Below are 16,582 nucleotides of genomic sequence, written 5' to 3' on the forward strand. Positions count from 1 at the left end.
GTTTTAGTCTGGATGAATGAAAAGGTTTGACTGGCCCTTATTCTTTTCTTCATCATCCCCTCTCTTGGGGAAAGCAGCCTCCTGGGGTCTCTGCATAGCTGACCTCAAGCCACTACAGGTAAACCATGTTCCCTTGTGTTCCTAGTATTAAGCTAATACTGTCACGTCCCCATACCCTGACGAGATGGTATTGGGAGAGTCCTAGTCTAAGTTTCCATCTAAGGAACTTCAGGTCAACTTCCTAGGATGAGTCACACTTCATTATACCTTCACACACAGCTTGCGTAGGCCGCAGTCCTTGCGTAGCAAGGTTCTAGCGAGGTGCAGGGACTCCTTATTTCTTGGGTGCTGACACACTCAAATACTGTAACGAGCCCCAGGGCAAAACCAAAAAGCTAGTATTGGCTGGGACGTCCACCCTTCTTAATGGGTGAGTCACCCCTATTAAATAGCGTGGTTTGTATATCAGTTACGGAACAAATGACAAATTCGTAGATAATTTGTATTTTTCCTAACTATACAAACCTTAGCTATTTAATCAAACTTGCCCGCCAGCCCTATCCCCCTTGAAGTCCTACCTCCAAGCAAAGTGAGCTCAAGCACAGGTGTGTGTGAGGGGGCGGTTAGCAAGCTACCCTCCCCTACCCCTGCTAACTAGCGGTGTGGGTAGTTAACCCTCGTTAAATTTTAATGGCTTGTCATTTCAGCTACGCCGAAAGTAATAACCCCTATTAACTAGCTAAGGTTTGTATAGTTAGGAAAATACAAATTATCTACGAATTTGTCGTGTTAGTATACTGAATAAGGCACTCACATGCAAATATAGCTTATAATGCTCCATATGAAACTGAAACCATGAACTATTACTGTTATGTTTGGTAGAAATTCTACAAAATACTGTAGGTCTCTCACTAGGCATATTCTTACCGACTGCTGGACTTTTCCAACCAGATGTACTGTAATTTAACTTCATTACAACTATAATAAATGTAAACTTAAATGTGAGGTGTATGCAGCATGAACAGAGTTAATGAATGGCCTGAATCTGAAATGGTCAAGTTGATCTACATTATCACAAAATTTGTTGGAAAGTTTCTTGTGAAAGAATTACAAGAACTGGTTATAGATACAATGTAAGTAGTGAACAAATTGCAAGTACACTACTATATTTTAGATTTTACATACATATGCAGTTTTATTATAGTATATTTATCTTTTTTACTTTCATTAGTGAGGCAGGAAAGTGTTATGCAACGGATTTGTAGTGATGGACGTGTTTTGAAGGTATTTCATACAGATCTTGCTCCTCGCCCAAAAGAAGTCTTGTTGTACACCATATCAGACCCCATCTATCGCTCAGATTACCCTCAGAAAGGTAAATGCTCTATTGTTTATTCAGTGTTGTTATCTTGAAATGTTTGGTTAATCATCATCATCACCTCCTCCTGCGCCTATTGATGCAAAAGGCCTTGGTTAGATTTTGCCTGTCGTCTCTACCTTGAGCTTTTAATTCAATACTTCTCCATTCATCATCTACTTCATGCTTCATAGTCCTCAGCCATGTAGACCTGGGACTTCCAACTCTTTTGGTGCCTTGTGGAGCTCAGTTGAAAGTTTGGTGAACTAATCTCTCTTGGGGAGTGCTAAGAGCATGCTCAAACCATCTCCATCTACCCCTCACCATGATCTCATCCACATATACTGTACCTGTCATTAACTGAATACAGTATATTGTCTGTTATTATGTTATTACTTAGTGGTTCAAATTGAACTGCTTTATCCAGGCTGTGATCAAATGTTAGCTTGGATGCATCAGTGATTTATTTTGTATTTCTTATCAGCAGTCATCCACATATTGCATGTAGCATAATTTATTTTTGTAAGATAAAGTGGTACAATATACTTCCATAAAGGAAGGGAGGCCAATTAGGTCTTTAAATACAGTATGACATCAGAAGTTTATGTGTAATATTTTTTTTTCCAGAGTATCGTCCTACCATTTTGGCCCTAAGAAAAGGGAATATTCTTACAAGGCAAGACATGCTTACAGGTGAAACTTATGATAGCATTTACTTAGGAGATATGAAGGCATCTTCAATGAGTTCAAATTTCATGCAAGATTTGCTAATAGTCAAGTCTGCGAAACTCACCTTTGATACTGGAAATGAAAGGGAGTATTTCTTCCAGTTCAAGGTCTTTCAGATGCATCCATTTTGTCTCATTTCATCATTTAAAATTGATGGTTCAGTTTTTCCAGGTAAGTTATTGTTTTTGTCTGCAATTCTATGCTATTATAGTTTAATGGATGATAGCAAAGGTCTTCATCACATGATACTGATGAGCTTGTATTTAATGAATCATTCCTCTACATAGATATATTTGTACCTACTCATATACAAACTTTTTGTCCTTTAAAATGAGGATATATCTTCAGCGGCACTGGAATGTCCATTTGATCCTTAACAAGGTAGTTGGTTAGCGACAGGTGGCACTTGGGGAAGCCTCTTCTACCTGCTTGTCACGGAAGAGCCACTCTTTTTTTATGGCCGTGGAAGGTGTAGATGTGCTGGCATGTTAATCTCTGGAGTGTTGGATCTTTTCTTTCATGCGTTTGTGATAAGTGTTGGTTTTTACTGTATTTTATTTTTGTGAGAACTCTCACTTTTAAGCAGAAACACTGAAAGCTAAGCTTGTGTTGAAGTGAACTTTTTTCCAGTGAGTATATAGCCTTCGAAACCCCTATATGCCTTGTACTTTACCTTCATGAAAGAGTGATAATTAGCCCCTCTCCCTTTAGAGTGTTAATCTCGTTCTTCAGATCTAGGAGACAATGAATATATAGTGTAGTTTCTCTCCTCAGAAGGGATAACCCAATTTGGACTGAGTTTCTCCAATATCTGGGTGTCCAATAGTGAAAATTATTATCTGGTGCACTCACCTGGTGCTAATATTGTTCTCTTGGATGGTGATCCCTGTGTTGCAGTGTCAGTGAGTATTCCAAGTGCTGCCCTTGTGACAAAACACCCTGTGCAGTGGTTTGTGTTATGGCAGAGGAAGTTCTTGTAACTTCGTCTCAGGAGCGCAGTCATTTTCGGTCGCCCAACCACAATTCCTCTTTGATGGAAGAATGGTTGGCAAGGAGAAGTAGAGTTCACCCCCTCTCTTCATCTGCTTTCAATCTCTTCTCCCTCCTTCATTCCCTTTGGCCTAATTTCTTTGTCTTATTGGGTCCTACATTTTTTCCTTGAGAAGATGGCAATGAAGACAATAGTTGCGTGTGAAGGCCATTCACTAAAGGTTCCTTGGGACCTTCAGCAATTGCTCTTCTTCTTTGGGTGTGAGTGACAGTACTTATCGGGTAACTGGTACCTTTTGGGTCAGTCAAGTGTGTGTGACCTGGTGTTACAGTTACCACTGTAGCACCGGGAGCAAGTGAGCAGTCCTATTGTTCTTAAATTATTTTATTTGGATTGTTTATTACTTCTGTTGTAGTTTATTTATTTCCTTGTTTCCCTTCCTCACTGGGATATTTTACTGTGTTTGAGCCCTTGGGCTTATAGCATCCTGCTTTTCTAACTAGTGTTGTTGCTTAGTAATGATAATAATAATAATAAAAATAATAATGATAATAATAATAATGATAATAATAATAATGATAATAATAATAATAATAATAATAATAATAATAATAATAATAATGATGACTTCGCAAAACTGGAACAGCTGTTGAAGTTTAATGAGGGAGTTGAATACGGACAGGTGGTGGGGTAGCCCTTCCCACGCCAGTCAGGTAGACACTCACTTTTCACTTCGGCATCAAGCAGTCCAGACATACTATTGCTACCTCTTCTTTTGGGGGCTCTTCACTTTTTGTTTTCTCTTTTAAAAATGGATGTGGTGACAGATGAAGGATGAATTAAAGAAAGACAGAATATGCATTTTCTTTTTTAGATAAGTTGTGAATGTGTGACAGGTTTCTGAGCAGACCTGCCAGTATCCTCATCATTCTTGTTCTTGTTAGATGGCATGACTGTTTGCTGTCTTTCTCTTCATGGGACCACCAGACATGCCTATCCTTCTTCAAGCGAGGGAATGGAAGGACCATCCCAGGCACAAGCTGACAAAGTTAGGTGTATGGATTCCACCCTAGCATTTAGGAAGAACTTGTCAGTGGTAGAAGTGTTGAAGGGGCAGGATCTGGAAACATCAGACAACCTTCAACACCAGCTACCTTCGGGCAGATACCTACAGATCCTTGGTTACCTTTAACCATGGTCTGGCAGTAGCTGATTAACAGTTGTTCTGTAACTGGAATACAAACTTACGCTATTTATTAGGTGTATTACTTTCGGCGAAGCTGAAAGGACGAGCCATTAGAATTTAGCGAGGGTTAACTACCCATCCCGCTAGTTAACGGGGGATTAGTGGGGATAGCTAGCTACCGCCTTCACTCACACACCTGTGATTGAGCTCACTTTGCTTTTGGCTCGGATGGAGAACGATCGTATCTGCTCTTCCTCATCGCATTTATTCGACTGCCATTAATTCTGTTTATGCTTTTCCTTTTCAGTGTTTGTGTGTGCGTTGACTTCTTCTTGCGGCCATGCGTATCTGCCCTGGTCCTTAGGGCCGCACCTGCGGTACTTTTATGTCCGCCAAGGACACGGATCCTCAAATCCTGTGCCCGGTGTGCAGGGGTCAACAATGTGATGAGTTGAACAAGTGTAATGAGTGTCGGGAGTGGTCTGCCTCCCAATGGAAAAGGTTTGGGCGATGGCATAAGAAGAAGTCTAGGCAGGACTCTTCTCCTTCAAAGGTTACCTTAAAGCAGAAGAAGCCTTCTTCCGAAGCTCGATCGTTTGGCCTCCTCCAGGGGACCATCGAGTAGTAGCGCAGTCCGCTTAACTCCTGGACAACCTCGGTCCTTGAAAGACAATGGCGCTTCACCTAGTGAAGCGGCCCCGCCTCTCCCCCGGAGGGTGTCTATGTCACACTCTCCATTGTTTCAGATATAGCCGTCCTTGGGATTACTGGGTCCGCCCTCCATTCCGCCGTTGCCAAAGACTGTGTTTCTCCCCTTTCTGAATATCCTTTTGGTGGGTAGCAAAGTCCTAGACATGTCTCTGCTGAGAGTGTTTCTCCCTCCCTAGGGAGTTAACTCATGGAGACTCCTCTTTGGAGCATTGCTGCTGACAGTCAGCTTGCTGATCCACCGGCCCCCATGGGGCGTCATTGTGGTTGTAGACCCAGACGTGCTTACCCTCCTCCTCGCCTTAGAGGTGCTCCTTCACCATCGGTGAAGAGACGCCTCTTTGGCTTGTCAGCTTCGTCCACATAGCCCTCCTCAGAGGGGGAACCTTCTCATCTGATGTCTCCTGTTTCCCGACCTTCCCCTGCCTCCAGACCTTCTCTTGTCGACGCTGCTGTTAGTCCTTGAACTTCGGTTCAGGACTCCCCAGCCTGAGGAGCAATCCCCTTCGTTTGTCTGTCGATCATTGTCTGCTAACGCATTGCTCGTCAGCGCGTTGGGCATCTGCTGTTCGCCACCGTTCCCCAAAGCAACGCGTCGCGTCGGAACGTCGTTCGCCTGGCCGCGTTCCTGCTGTCTACTGTCCAACCTCTCATAAATCTCCTACGGAGGTTCCTGCAATAAGCGCTCATCAGCGTTCACTTAAGTGTCAGCGTTCGCCTTGTCAGAAGTCTCCTAAGCGTCGGCGTTCGCCACGTCAACGCTCACCCCACAGGTCATCAGGCGGTGCTGTATCAATGCTATCCAATTGTCAATCGTCGCCTGCTCGTCAGTGTTCACCGACACGTCAGTCCTTACCGGCTCGTTAACACTCACTGGTGCGTCAACGATCGCCAGCCCGTCAGCGTTCGCCTACTCTCTGGCACTCTACACCACGTCAGCCTTCTCTATCAAGGCTATGCACGCCAACGCATAGACGCTCGCCAATGAGCAGGTATTCACCAGTGTTTCAGCAACCCAAGGTTGCTTGACTTGTAACGTAGACGAAAAACAGCAGCCACCATCCTCCATTGACTTCCATGAAGTCGCAACAACCCGTAAAGACACTGGTAAGTGATCACAGAGGGAAGAAGCAGGAGCAGAAAGGTAGGTCATCGCCCTCCAGATCATTGGTCCTCTCTCCGGGGATGGGCAGAGACCCACTTCACAGGTCACCGTCGCCCCATTCCCCTCCCCGCAAACGCATAAAAGCACGACTGCCGAGGAAGGAGGAAAAGGGCATTCCTGGGAAATTTAAGATCCCAAAACTACTGGCACCTAAGGCGGACCCATGTAGATCAGCGGTTCCGGATAAGACTCCTTAGAAGGAACTTTCAGTTTCCTTCCCTTCAGTGGACCTCTCAGACAGCGCCAGTGTCAGCAGACAGCCCTGTTTCGGAGCCATCATCAGGGCATTTGTGCAAGCTTTTGGACCTGCCTTTTCAGCCCGCACCTTGGAAGCCTGTGAGAACCTCCAGCATTCGTTGGTTTCAGCAGACTCGATACGTTCTCTATTGGCCCTATGGTGGCTTCACAACAGATGGTTTAATACTTTAAGCTCCTTATTGGACAAGTAGCAGAGGGTTGAGGGCACTATTATCTGGTTTTAGTCTGCATGAATGAAAAGGAATGACTGGCTCTTTTTCTTTCCTTCATCCTCCCCTCTCTTAAGGAAAGCAGCAGCTTGGGTTCTCTGTACAAGCTGACCTCAACCACTGTAGGTAAACCATGCTCCCTTGTGTACCTAGTATTGTGTCAATACTGTTGCGTCCTCATCCCCTGGCGAGGTGGTATTGGGAAAGTCTTGGTTAACTCGGTTATTTCCTATGAAAGACTCGGAATAGCTTTTACCTTTGACAGTCACACTGCTTTATCTCAAAACACAGCTTGCGTAGGCCGCAGACCTTTCGTAGCAAGGTTTAGCGAGGTGTTAGGGTCTCCTTATTTTTTATACTGACCTACTCAGAAAGAGGAGACCCCAGGTAAAGCCAAAAAGCTAGATTGGCAAGGACATCCACCCTCCTAATAGGTGAGTGACCCCTAATAAATAGCGTAGGTTTGTATTCCAGTTACGGAACAAATGACAAATTCATAGATAATTTGTATTTTTCCTAACTATACAAACCTTAGCTATTTATACAAACTTACCCGCCATTCCTATCCCCCTTGAAGTCCTACCTCCAAGCAAAGTGAGCTCAGTCACAGGTGTGTGAGTGAAGGGGGTAGGTAGCTACCCCCCCCCCACCCCCTGCTAACTAGCGGGATGGTAGTTAACCCTCGCTAAATTCTAATGGCTTGTCCTTTCAGCTTTGCCTAAAGTAATACTCCTAATAAATAGCTAAAGGTTTGTATCATTAGGAAAATTACAAATTGTTTTCGAATTTGTCATATTTTTTTTAGCAAACCTAGCTCCCGCATGGGATGTGAAGCATCTCATCCAAGATAATGGTTGCGACATAAGTCTATATTGAAAGGTATGATGCCTAGCCTTCCCTTTCTTTCTTTTCCATTGGATTGTAGCAGTCAGCCTTTAATGTACGGGACCAAACATCAGATGCAGGTAAGCCTTATAACTGAGCAATTTTTCTTGCCCACATGTTTGGTTCAGAATTGTCTCCCCCCTCATTCCATATGGGGGATAGGATCGATAGAATGTGTGCAAACACATTTCTCATAATGATTATACATTCAGACACTATATCTGTCTCAGAGGCATATAGGTTCATCCATGACCATCTACCACTTACCTGGTAAGGGCCTACCTTAATCCCTGCCTCATTCATATGCTCAGGTTGTTAGGAGGTTGAACAGGAGTCATTACCTCCGCTCCTATACAGGACCAGGTGCTCTAACATTTCCCAGCAAATTTGGTTAATACAGACTTCTTCACTCCAAAGGATAAGTCTCCTATTAGAGGAGGAGGATTCTTATTTGTTTAGGAACAAATCCCAAATTGTGAAGTAATTTGTATTTTATCTAAGTATACAAGCTTGAGTCTTTCAAGTTATACTTTCTGCCTTAACCATCTCGTACCTCCCAGTCCTACAGTTAAAAGTGAATGTTGAGCTTGTTGGGTGGGCACGACTTACCCTCCATCTGCCAGCAAGCCATTCCAACTACAGTGCTTTGAAATCATACTCTTATCAAAAACAGTGATTTGCCTAGTTAGGAAAATAGTTTTAAATTTTGTATGTTTAAAAGCTAACTTGAAAAATAATGTACATGAGGTTATAATATGAAAGGTATATTAAGAGTATAATATTCTAATTTCATTGTTTTTTTTTTTTTTTTTTTTTTTAGCCCATCCGCACAAGCATTCTTATGGGAAGCTGAGAAGTGTTGAGGTCCATGATGGAATGTTGCTGGTTATGACAAAACGAGAATTTACTTTGGTGTATGATGCCCAGAGTATCATAGAGGTTAGTGTCTATATTTTGATTATTGTGTGGTGCAAATTAGGGGGAATGAAGTTAAACTCTAACAGAAGTCAGAGTATGGATGCAAGTAGGTCAAGAACATTGAATCTTCCCCACCCAGATATTTTAATTGACAATGTTTGTTCTTACATTTTCTACAAATCTTCGACTTATAAAAGGAATGTCTTCAGCGAAGCTGGAATTGTTATTTAAACTTTTAACTAGGTAGTAGTAACAGCTGTTGGGCGGCAAGTAAGCCCCGCCCACCCAACAGGTATCCTAACCATCACTTTGACTTCAACTGCTGGAGAGTACAGATGTACATCTCAGCGTCCTCATCTGGCCGTTTTAATCTTTCCTTTTTCTTTCAAATTGAATAAATGTTCTTACAGACAGTTGTGTTTGAGGAATATTAATGGAAGAAGCCAGGATATGTAATGTTTCCAGAAACTGTAACTGTTATTTTGTTGTTTTTTTGTGCTACCTGCCATCATCCAACACACTTGTTCCTGTTGGGTGGCATGTCTGTTGCTATTTTATCCCTCGTGTGTGTGGCCGTACAACGGTATCAACAAGAACCTAAGGAAGTTGGTTTTCCTTGGAAATTGCTGGTCCTCAGCCGGAAGAAGCAGTCCACTACTTACCTAAAGTTAACAGAGTATTGTTGATATGATTTAGCTCCCTATCACGTAATCCCTGAATAAGAGAGGAGCACACTTCAATGAACTCTCAACCAGTTTACTAAAATACGCATCGAACAACAACAACAGACGAATCAGCTGTTGGCGCTGACGATCCGCAGCCATCTACTTACGTAGACGAATCAGTTGTTGGCGCTGACGATCCGCAGCCATCTACTTACGCGATGGAAACAAAGATATTATTAATGTATGTAACAACTAAATTATTTTATCCTATTGCAAAATAATTATAACATTTTAATTTGTTATTGTTATTTAGCCGTACAAAATCTTTATATTTTATACTATCTTAGATCAAACCCCATTCACAAATAAACACCCCGCGAAGTACTGTAAACATCTACATTTACTAGTGTGGATGTACATTTATTCATAGAATTAGATTACTTTTTTCAGTACTAAATTAAAAATTAAAATGTCTTTGTTTATAAGCTTAGATAAATTCTTAGTAACCATATATTATTCAAATTGCATTTATAAATAAAATACAGAAATGGGAATAGTTATTTGTGATTTAGCCTAGTGACAAGTAAATTCGACTTACGTTGTTTTTCAACTTAGGTCGCCTTTCCTGGAACCAATTACCAATCTAAGGTGAGGTATACCTGTATTATTGAACCCAGCATCTCTCCTTGGTCTTCACCCATTGTTCCAGTCCTAAAAAAGGACAACAGTATACGGTTGTGTGTGGACTACCGTAAACTGAATAAGGTTACTGTCTCTGATAAGTTCCCAATGCCAAACATGGCAAACTCCGTATTTGGGCTACAAGGAGTCAAATAATTTAGCCATCCTCTTCTCTTAGATTGGGAATCAACAACAAGTGCAGGGTGACCAAAGTTACAATATTCTTGTAGAAACTCTGGGTAAAAGGCTTGTATGTCAGGCTGCAAAGAACTCTCATATTACCATTGCAGGCTTTGTGTGGTCACTTTTGGAGCAGTAAAGGTAGGCTGAAAGGTGAAGGTAGGATAGGACATATCGAATGCATGTTTGTGGCTCTCAGGAATTTTTGGGTGTAAATTTATATACTCCATCTTGTTAAGAACAGAAGAGTCATTCTTAATACATTGAAAATGTATATCTGCTTCGGCTACTCACAGCTTGTATAACCTGCCTCAGTACCAACAAAAACTGGAAAAAAACAATCAAATCTTTCTGTCTTTTACCTTTGAAAATGTGTTTTATAATATTGTATTAAGAGCCTTTTAATGTTAATAGTATTTACAATGGCTATTTGATATTAGGATGAAATTTCTAAATAACGGTGGTACTGTATAGTTATGATCGTTTTCCAAAGTAGAAATGTCCTTTGATCACTATATTCACAATTAACCACATCTAAATCCCAGTTGAATTTTATGGATTTGACAAAGTATTTTTCTGTGTATTGGATGAAATACTGTACTTAATTTATTTCTATTCATTGGTGTATTAATATTGATTTTGTATGTGATTTATCTCACTTTTATACAGAGTAAGAGAGTGAACGGTAGCCAGAATAACATAGACTTCCTGATAAACCCCGAGAGACCCGATGAATTGGTTACTAAAGCCCCACCTCTTCTTTTTGCCACCCACGCACACATGGACATACTTGGGATGGGAGCGTGTCCATGGACATACATTCGGGCGGTGTGTGATAATCATCTAGAGGTAGATTTCTTGAATGATTTCTTTTTAAAAAATACATGTAAGTGGTAGGATTTTTTGGATATTGAATTTATTTTCTTTTAGTAGAGTACTTTTAAGTAGTTTTATATTTTTTTATTATGGCATTATTGTTAGAAATTAGCAGCCATTAATACACAGTTTAACTGCAGTAAATCATATACTGTTTACTACTACAGAAATTTTAAAAAAATTTTCACTAGATACAGTTGTAGATTTCTGTTTGACAATCCTAATTAACGTTTCTTTTGTGATACATTTTATAACTGGATGTCTCAGGGAAATGCTATGGCTGATTGTAACCTTGAAACGCCTGTTCAGTAAGTTCTGCTAAATGCGTTACTTTTACAAAATGCATGAACATGAATCAGCATACTTTGGTAAATTTATTTAGCTTCACTTGATATACAGTATAAAACTTATTTGTTCTTACGCATGTCCAAACTTTTTGTCCTTTGAATTAGGGATATATCTTCAGCAGCATTGAAACAGCTATTGAATTGTTAACAAAGTGGTTGGTTAATGACGAGTGGCACAAGGGGAAAGTCCTGCCCATCCTTCTGTCACAGGATAGCCACTTCGGTTTTTGGCCGCAACGGGCACACACGTCACTGCATTCCTCTCTTGGCTGTTGGATCTTTTCTTACAGTAGCTTGTGATAAGTGTTGGTTTTTTATTTTATTTATTTATGAGTGTTCTCGTTTTCAGAGGAATCTCAGCAAAAGTCAAACATGTTAAGGGAATTTGGTTCCTATGAGGATATAAACCTTCGAAACCACATGTAATATGTACTTTGTGAAGGAGTGACATGAACGATGATTTCAGAGCCTAATCCATATCGCTTCATTGTAGTTCCTGTGCCTTGCGAGACTGTTACATGTTTCGTACTGAGTTTGCCCTACCTTTACACCCTATGCTGAACATTTTTCTTGGCGGGCTCACCTAACACCAACATTTTCCCTGTGGTTCTTCTGTATCTGTGCATCACATTTCCCTGAGATTTTTACATACACACATATATACAGAAGGGTCCTGAATTATGCGAGAATTTGGTCGATTAATGACCTCGTGTAAATGGAAAATCGCGAATTTCGAAACACACAACTAACAGAAATAATTCCATTGCGGTCATGGCAACCAGCAATTTGCCTATTCAAATGTGTTTACTACCCATTTCCAATACTTTCTTTGTACTATACTGTATTTCTTTATAATATCAAATTGTTCTTGTAAATAAATAAAACATTTAATATACTTTAAAGTTCTAATAACTTGAAAAATGGTTAAAATTACAACCAGGATAGGTGTAAACACCATATATTTCCCGTTATAACACAACCCAAAATACAGACAAATTTTAATGTTTGTCATATCTATTGTATAATACAACTGGTGAATAGCAAAACCATCACTCTATAGACTAGCTTGTTGTACGATTGAAAATCCAGAATTATAAAAATAAAGGCGATTTTATATCATGCGTTTCCTAAACACGCTAAAAAGCACAATAGAAAACGACAACTAATGTTTTGTTTACGTTTATCTCTGATCACAACGAAGAAACAGACGCATTTATACATCTGTGTTTTTGAATTGACAGCAATTTTACCAAGTATAGATTATATGTTGAATTTGTTATTACCAATGTTCTAATTATTTTTTATTAGAACTTTCAAATAAATGAAATGAATGCCATTTATGAAATGTTTTTCTTTATGATGCCGCCTGAAATGGAAACCTTCCATTTGTTTACGCTCCATCTTCGATCATAATAAACAAACGAATGCATTAAACACACATGATCTAAGTCATAACTAATGATATTACAAACATTTAGTAAACATTATGTTATTACAAATATTTTACTTACCGTATCCATATAAATTCCTAAATTCGTAGCAAAGCTGGAAATATTTTTTTCCTTATGCGTTTAATCCACAATAGCAAACTGCCGCTAATGACAGAGTGATAACTTACGATAATTCTAAACTGTTACGAAAGATAATTGTCCTTTCCATATCCAAAATACTTTTCCTAACTTCAGTTTAAGTCAACTTGTACCCACCTCAATTATGGATCCATATGCAAAAAAGGTAAAAGAAGAAAGTACTAGGCCTATTTTTAAAGTCACCGAACAATTAGGTTACCGCTATAACGTTCGATGTGTGTGTGAGAGAGAGAGAGAGAGAGAGAGAGAGAGAGAGAGAGAGAGAGAGAGAGAGAGAGAGGGAGAGAGAGAGAGAGAGGGATGGTTTTAAAGTACTAAACAATAAATATGATAGGTTATAACACATTGGTGTTTATGTAATATTAACTGTATAGATGGTTTGAATAAGTTAAGAAATGGTGTAAACAATTCTTTGTTATTGTATTCGCGCGGAAGCTAGACATCAGCTGATGTGATCACAGCCAAAAGTAAAACAAAAATAAGTTAGCAATACTCGATTTTTAAAACACACCCGAAATTTAACAACATAAGTACATGTTTTATTATAGCGCAATTGACATTTAAAGAGTAAAAATTTTCTGGAATAGAATGGTGTTTCCTAAAAAATAGTGGTTTGCGGACGAAATCGGTTACCGTATTTTAAGCTATGATTGAAATGGATGTATACACGGTATAATTTTTTCGTTTTGTATTTAATTGACACTTCAAGAAAACCGATTTTGGTTTCTTCATCTATTTGTAAGTATTGTATAACGAGAGAGAGAGAGAGAGAGAGAGAGAGAGAGAGAGAGAGAGAGAGAGAGAGAGAGAGAGAGAATCAGCTGTTGTAATTGAATGTCGTGTTTTTGTTTCGTGTACCCCCTGAAGCGAGGAATTGATCGCCACAACTAACAATATTCATGTTAATTTCATTCTTAAACTCAAGTTGCCATATGTGAACTATGGTTTTATTTCTTACGGGGAGAGAGAGAGAGAGAGAGAGAGAGAGAGAGAGAGAGAGAGAGAGAGAGAGAGAGATTCTGCCATCAAATCTCTCTCTCTCTCTCTCTCTCTCTCTCTCTCTCTCTCTCTCTCTCTCTCTCTCTAGATTTTATTTTACCGTCTACTCTACAAAACCAATGTTTGCAAATCAAATGTATACTGTTTAAAATATGACAAAATATTGACGACTCGTTACCGAAGTTTAGGCTATTCACTGCCGATAAACGAACCCAGTCTACTCGTGAAAACCTTGAACGCCCAGAGGGAAAAATAAGGCTTTTAAATATACTGTACTAAACAAAAATAATGCTTTAATATACCATCATTAACACTACCATTACAATTATCGTAAGGTTGGAGAAAGATAAAGATTGCCGAGAACGTAACCACATTTCTGTTTACATTTTGTCAGCTGGACTCGCACAGTTAACAGTTGATTTCATTGTTGATGTGGAATTTTATCCTTAAATAGGCTATTCATTATGAAATTATGTTAATGAAATGTAATGTTAATATTGTTTTGTAACATTTATTATAAATCACCGTATTTAGGGCTACCAATATACTTAAAAAGACAATAGATTTGATACATTTTGTAGTGCTTGACTCCGAACTTTGAACAGCCTCGCAGATACAGAGAATCGTGTAATTCGAACACGCTTAATTCGGGACCCTACTGTATATATATATGTGTGTGTGTGTGTGAGGGAGGTACTCGAGCATAGCTCGAATATTATATTTTTTTAAATTTAGTTAAACGGGCATATAACTTGGATTTAGATTTTTTTTCCTCTTCAACGGAAGTCTTATTTATATTTCATTTAATTAGATGGTAAATTTATTTGTGTTTTATAAAAAGAAATCATATAGGATTATAAAAGTTATATACAATCACATCAGGCCAATGGTTATGCACTTGGCAGTTCCCGCTGCCACTAAATGGGGAACACTCGATATCATACATTGCGAGCCGCAGATGTTTCTAATGGGAAATTATTTTTTTTCTTTTAATAAACAATTATTGAACTGACATTGACCATTCACTAAGGAAATGCCTTCTGTGGTTTTAAGGTTAATCACCAATACTTATTATCAGATAAAAAGGATGACAATAATTGGAATAAAATATACTAACTGGCAACCTTACGAGTATCTAACGAACTACGTACGATGAATGTGATGCCGACTGTACATACAGTACTCTACTCCTTGACTTGCATCTTTGAACCAAATGCTAGGGATCAGCCTGTATATGTAGGGATTAATGATGCAAATACGGGTTAGTGGAGTACCAAATTAATTTAGCCAAGCATTATTTGAATAAATATTGTTTAGTTCTTAATATATTTTGACTTTATGCCGATAATAGTGGTTGTACTATTTTAGTAATTTATATGTAATGTATTTTTGTATGATTAGTATACAGTATTCCCTCATATTGTTTATGAAAGGAGGCATGATTTTTGGTAGGTATGTTAGATACAAAAAAGGAATATTTTTTAGCTATAGGGAAGGTAAAGCAAAGAAAATGACAACATTCCATGTCAAGGCAAACACGGAATGATGATAATATTTATAAGGTAAAACATGGCATGTTGGTTTGAGAGTTGTTTAACTTTAGAGTAAGTTTATATTTTATCTTTCTCCATCACACACCCACCTCCAAAAGAATGTGGGAGTCAGTATGATGAGTAAAAGGTGAGATTTGTTGAAATAAACAATTTTGATGCTAAAAGTTATTATCTCAGTACTGTAATACTTACCTTGTAGTTACATATTTGTCTCTCTCCTCTCCAACTTTAGTGATTTCAAAAGATTTTATGGTATGTACAGGTCTACAACGACTCTTATTATACAGTGCAAAATTCTTATCATAACTATGCGTGTGGTTGATGTTCCTCCCATGGCGCCATCTATTGGAAGGGAGGGATGGAGGGATTTTTTCTGTTTTTCATTTAGCGGTAGGAAAGGCAGTGCATTCGATAATATTAGCATGGTGACTACAAGATAAGAATCAAAATAGTAAATTTTTCTACCAAAATTCTTTTCTTTACTTATAAAGCATTGATTCAGAACAAGGTTCACCCCACTTTTTTCTAGATTGCTTGTCGGTTTTATACAACTCTGCAGACCATAAAGGCTACTCCCTGCATCTTTTACAGGCGGGTGCAAACATCTTATAGGAATAAATATTTATAATGATGGTAGGAAATAAAAAACTGAGATTATTACCTTATGTAGGTTTCTCCTACCATCTAGTAATCATAATTTTCCGCAAAGCCAATCACTCAAATTTTAACTGAAGCATTGACTATTTAGAACAATGGTTTGTGTTTATGTAATGAATGAAATTCTTTAAAGTTTTATCTTTGATAAGTAAAATTTCCTACTCTGCCTTCATGTCATAGATGTCTCAGTATAATCATTGCTTTCAAAGATAAGCTTTAAAGCTCTTATATTACTTATCCTTGAATGTTTTGTATTGACTAATAAATTGTGCCTTTATGTGGGTGCTGATAAATGTCTCAAATATAATGTAGCGTTAGAACAACTCTTTTAAAGGGTCCAGAATAAAGATTACTTTTACATCCATGTATAATGCTCAATTTGGTGATAATTTTTACTCCATTACATGCTTTGTGCTCATGTTTAAAATTTTTGTCTTGTAGGTTCGAGATCTACAAACTGGTTCGCCTCTAATTGATGGTCAAGTCATCTGGAGAAGTAATTGTGACCAAGAGTTATCGCCTGACTATCTCATGTTCTTTCCAGACGACTCCAACCGTTTGGTGCATGTGAAGACAAACAGACTCAGGTACTTTTATTTTTTTTCCAAGAGTTGTTCAATCGGTGGAAC

The 16,582-nt window shown here is 38.9% G+C and overlaps 1 protein-coding gene across 1 annotated transcript in view; it reads left to right on the plus strand.

Moving 5' to 3' along the window:
- Positions 1 to 16,582, plus strand: part of LOC137660249 (DDB1- and CUL4-associated factor 17-like) — a 61,817-nt gene that overhangs the window by 13,372 nt on the left and 31,863 nt on the right. The window contains exons 3-7 of the mRNA XM_068394990.1: positions 1,232 to 1,375; positions 1,985 to 2,257; positions 8,309 to 8,427; positions 10,602 to 10,781; positions 16,395 to 16,540. Coding sequence (XP_068251091.1) covers positions 1,232 to 1,375; positions 1,985 to 2,257; positions 8,309 to 8,427; positions 10,602 to 10,781; positions 16,395 to 16,540 — 862 coding nt within the window. The remainder of the gene's footprint in view (positions 1 to 1,231; positions 1,376 to 1,984; positions 2,258 to 8,308; positions 8,428 to 10,601; positions 10,782 to 16,394; positions 16,541 to 16,582) is intronic.

Source organism: Palaemon carinicauda, chromosome 20 (genome assembly GCF_036898095.1).
Source record: "Palaemon carinicauda isolate YSFRI2023 chromosome 20, ASM3689809v2, whole genome shotgun sequence".
NCBI classification, from domain to species: domain Eukaryota; kingdom Metazoa; phylum Arthropoda; class Malacostraca; order Decapoda; family Palaemonidae; genus Palaemon; species Palaemon carinicauda.